The 5000-nt window shown below is 44.3% G+C and overlaps 1 protein-coding gene and 1 long non-coding RNA gene across 2 annotated transcripts; one reads left to right on the top strand and one right to left on the bottom strand.

Annotated features, from left to right (window-relative positions):
* The first annotated feature begins 773 nt into the window (after nt 1-773).
* Nucleotides 774-1644, top strand: LOC112288643 (uncharacterized). The gene is made up of 2 exons (XR_002971636.3): nt 774-1098; nt 1216-1644. It is a non-coding gene; the product is annotated as an uncharacterized LOC112288643 (long non-coding RNA).
* Nucleotides 1645-2951: 1307 nt separating this feature from the next.
* LOC112288642 (uncharacterized) lies at nt 2952-4253 on the bottom strand. The gene has a single exon (XM_024533056.3). The coding sequence runs from the start codon at nt 4142-4144 to the stop codon at nt 3608-3610; it is 537 nt and encodes a 178-aa protein (XP_024388824.1). The 5' UTR covers nt 4145-4253; the 3' UTR covers nt 2952-3607.
* Between the last annotated feature and the right edge of the window lie 747 nt (nt 4254-5000).

Here is a 5000-nt window from a genome sequence, read left to right as displayed (position 1 = left end):
CCATACTAAGAGAGTATTAAAGTTTTTTTTATTATTATTTTTTTAAAGAAATACATAGTGCATGAGCCACTATGATAAAGGTTTCCACTTAGACACGGAGGAGATTTCATAATTAGGGATCAAACCGCCAATCTTGGCATTTGCCTTGAATACCTCAATACCATCAGTTGGTAGTTTAGGGTCATCTTGGACCTGCGTGTAATACAGTTTGAAACAAGGAATAATACAAGGGGGTACTAAAGTTTGAACATTGATGTTTTGGATTTGATAATGTGAGTGAACTTGAAAATATCAAGTGTTGAATCCTAGTTATTGGGTTTTACAAAATTGTCAAGTCTGAAATCCCCTTAATTTGTCATTTTCAAAAGCATTGCATGTTCACTTAACCTCTATATTTTCACTGGTCCACATTTGTTCTCACTTTCCATTCCTCCAAAGCCATCAAACCCCATTCCAAAGCAAAATTACAATAATCAATAAATTACTCATTTCTTAGAAAGTTCTACTCCAAGAAAGAATGGTATTTGATCCTCATTTCTCACAATTTCATACTCACCATTTTGCAAGGTGCGGATCGCACGGTGATGGCGTGTGACTGCGATGTGTGACGTGTACAAATCGAGGCTGACCAGCAACAAATTCCACGGAATTGTGGAAATAGGTCCAGAAGTGAATCTGCCCCATGACCAACGGTTTCGCTGGGCCCATGACCACGCTCACACACAATTGTACGAAACTCCCAGATCGAAGCGGAGGACGTGAAGCGTGTTTTTTTTAGCGTTGATTTACATGCTCTGCGTTTCTAGATTAGGTCTTCACATTGCAGAGAAAAAATTATAAGCACTGCCGACACGTGTGCTTGAATGTGTACTCGCAGGCGTTCAAGGGTTCTATGCGATGCTAAGATCATCTCCTGAATTGAGGACCAATCCGACGTCTCCCGCTCCACAGTATCAAATTAGATCAGGTGTGAGGTTTCCTGTGTGGCACGACGGGGAAAGCTTGTTGGTTTAAGATATTCGAGAGGAGTAGCGAGTCGGTTATGATTCGGGCTGTCCGGGCAGAGCTTCCGTTCGGCGATGCATTCGGTGCAAGAAGGTAAATGAGTTTTACGACCTCCCTCCGACGTTAATCGCAGTCATTAGGTTTTCTACCTCTTGCTGAGCCATATTAACTCAGGTCGACGTGCTTACCGGACTCCGTATGATGCGCCAGGTGTATTTGTGGGTCGTTACCGTGATCCATGCTGTAACCTTGGAAATACGTGCTAACGTGATAGCAGACGGAAATTTAAGGTGCAATGAGAAGTAACACTTCACCCATGTAAGAGGAATCCGTAAATGACGTCGGGAATCCTGAAAATGTTGGGAAAAGGCAGCAGAGACGAAGTGGTATTAGCCCGAAAACGTGGTCAACAAATGCTAGAATCGATGTGTGTACATGCAGAAGCTCCAGCACACGTGAAAATAACAGTAGAAACAGTGCACTCGATTATCTTCACATGTCTTCCCCCTTCAATCTTGCTGCTCAGGGTCAATTTTCCAACCCCTTGTCCTTCGCCAACATCTACGGCTTAATGTCTAAGGTCATCTTTCCTTTCATACTCTAGAGGCAGCAGCAATAAAAGATTATTCTCACATGAAATCCACGGAAAAAATCATCCCGACAAACTGTCATTTGTACATTAATGCAATCAATTAGTGTGTGCGATCGCATTTATTCATTTAGAAACTGAAACTTGTTGCTGTACAAAAAACTGTTTCGTGGGTATTGCATTCCAGAAGAATCCGTCGATACCTCTAGTCCGTTGCGAGTATTTTGATGCGGATGTCTTCATATGGCGAAATATATTCCCAGAAACTGAAATTAAACACTACAAACATTAAAGGAGTTGAAGCTCAACAGATTAGCCTTCCACACAGCAAAACTACGAGCAAACATTTCAGATGTCACAAACTACAGAAGATGTAGAAGCTAGTGCTCAAGGGTGTTAGGTGGATTGCGAATTAAATTTGCATCAGCGAGTCTTTTAATAGTCCTGAAAGATGCTAAAGCAAAGTAGTAGCATTCGGCATCTGTGTCATCAACAGATTGTGCCAAAATTGTGTCGCAAGAATATCATCATGCCCTAGCAAAAACAAGCAAACTCTGAACAGCTTAAACCAATGTTTTCATGTGAAAATGATGCTTAGTCAAGATATGCCTCCTGGTATTGGTAATTGAACCAGAACTGTCTGTAGTGTACGCTTGCATGACCTACACCAATTATCCGACATGAGTCAGCGAACGGACCTACAACATTGATCTACCCTACCATTCAAGATATGTTTGTTCTCTCAACCAATCAGGAGATTAGGTGCATTTAAAGCAACTTACTGATCATCGAGCTCGATGATAAGGAAGAAAGTTGAGAATACGTGGGTGTGGGACTACTGTGAAGAAAGTGCCGAGGCACCAGTAATGAGTCCAATTTGAACACACAATAGTGTTTCAGTTGATATTTTGTTTCTAAACAGGTAGCAACTTTACTTGAATTCACATGATTTCAAATTTGCAACTCACTTTGATGTTTGAGTAGGGCTTACAGGGATGATGGATATTATTGCTGTGAGCTAGGAGACATGGACAAGGTCGTTTCAAGATGTATTATTAAACGATGATATTGTTCCAGTAAGCCGATCATCGTAGAAGAACGTGTGTATACTTAAGAAGAATTGTATGTTAACAGTTGGAGAACTGGCAGATATAAGCAGCTGGGTTGAGAAGTGATAGACATGTGCGCTTATAACATGAGTAATTCTTCTCACGATACTCCGCCTTAACTTATGCGTTGGAGGTAGTGAGTTTTGAAGAACACACCTTTCAAGCAAGTATAAATTATGCCGCTCTCAGTTGATGCACAAAAGAAGTAAGGCAAAGAACGTGGGCGTGTCTTAGAAGAGATGAATGGGTTGAGTAAACAGCAACACCTCCAGAAATTGTTCCATTCTCAATAAATAAACACAGAAGTCCAAATACAACAGCCGACACACATAAGTCTCAGACACTTAAAAACGTCGCTCTGATGTTCATAAGCCACCTCTGACGTATAGTGCAAAAGAGCGACTCCAGAGAAGAGCTGTTTCTCCGCCAGGAGCTCATTCTTCCGAAGTGCGAGACAAAAACCCAAAAACCTGTCATCACAAATAACAGACCATAAAGAACTCCAGACAAAAATGTGTCGAAGCACCACAGGTGGCTATCCTACTTCAGGAACTGTGAAGGACGACGCTTTCCTCTGCACTGGAGCAAAGACCACGAAAAGACAATAACAAGAAACAAGTAGCAATATATCGCCGCCGGCGCGGCCTGCATGCGGGTCTCTCTGACAGCATACGACCTCCGACAGCAGCAGTCAAATCTCAAGTGGCCTTCCCAGTGAACAGTTGCAGATCTTCCAGTCCCAGACAGCATCATCCTTGAGTGTCTTTCCCTTCAGCAACCCCCATGTAGTAATCTTCTGAAGTGTTTCACCGACCCTACGACCAGAGCCTCCGAGAAACCACTCGCAGCCCTCCGGCTAGGAAGCAATGCCCAACCACTAGAGGTTTTAACTACTTTCAGCAGTCTAGTAGGCATTTTCACGGCCGCCCCTCCAGTTACCAGAGCCGGATCCTCCTCGGCCACCGCCACCGCCACCGCCACTCCCGTAGCCACCCCCTCCGCGGCTACCTCCATAACCACCACCACCTCCACCCTCGCGATCGTACGAGGACCGACTCCCGTAAGCACCACCACCTCCTGCACCGTAACCACCACCACCTCCTCCGCCGTAACCACCACCACCGTAACCACCACCCCCGCCCTGGCGATTGTTGTAACCACCGCCGCCGCCTCCTCCACTGCCTCCACCACGGGACTGCGCCTGGTTCACGGTGATGTTGCGTCCGTCAAGCTCCTTGCCATTCATGTCCTTGATGGCCTCGTTCATGGAGTTCTCATCAGCGAAGGTAACGAACCCGAACCCGCGAGACCTTCCGGTCTCTCGATCGGTGATTACTTTACACTGCACCACCTCGCCGAAAGGGCGGAACGCCTCCTCCAAACTACCGTCAGTAGTGGCCCATGCCAACCCTCCGACGAAGCACCGGAATTCTTCCCCCATCCTGACGAACTAAACCTCCGAATCAAAGCTAACAGTAACAAAAAGAGGCGCAGGAAGAGTCCCTGCCAACCTCGAGTCGCAAACCCTCTCGAACCCGGGACGAAGAACAGAAACGACTCTGCAAACATCCCCGGCAGAGACAAGATTATGAGCAGGGCGGGGGGGAATCCCTCGGCGCTCACGTCTTTCGGTAGCGAGCACCGTCCTGCGGGTTGGAGGGTGTGCCGTCAAGTGGTCGCGAAGGCTGCTCCTCTGCGCGCATCGTGGCCATCAGATCGGCATTGTTGTGACGAGAGATATTTTTGACGTCAGACGAGGGACAATTGGCCAGTTTAGAGGCTGAAGCTTAATTTTGATGGATGATGGATGAAGTTTGTAGAGTGTTTGCCACGTACTCACAGAGCTCACGGCTATAGGGGCCCTTTTATCCAAACCCGTTCCGATATTATGTACACTACGTTTTCTCAACGTTTTGTGAAATGTTTGTTTCAGATTTTATTGTGATTACAGTATTATTCTAATTGCTTTTTTCTGATGATCTAAAAACACTTAATTATATAAATTTGAATAATTAATTTTAATCATCCTAATGTGACAGAAAGATGATTTCATTGTTAAAAAGCATTTTTTTTTTCTTTTCTTTTTTTGTTTAATCAAATTTTTGGTTATTGACTGTAAGTTTGCCATACTAAATTACAAACGGTGATTGTGAGTGTATTCAGGAATATAAGTCCTTGCAAATAATGTTTTTAGACTCAAGTCACAGCAAGTATTTGACTGTATGGATTTTCATACAAATTAAAGAGGTTGATTTAGATTAGTTTGTTGTTAACATAACATGTACCCATGGGTTTGA

The sequence above is a fragment of the Physcomitrium patens genome, chromosome 11, assembly GCF_059467195.1.
Source record: "Physcomitrium patens ecotype Gransden chromosome 11, ASM5946719v1, whole genome shotgun sequence".
Lineage (NCBI taxonomy): Eukaryota > Viridiplantae > Streptophyta > Bryopsida > Funariales > Funariaceae > Physcomitrium > Physcomitrium patens.
This window is presented reverse-complemented; position numbering and strand designations above follow the sequence as displayed.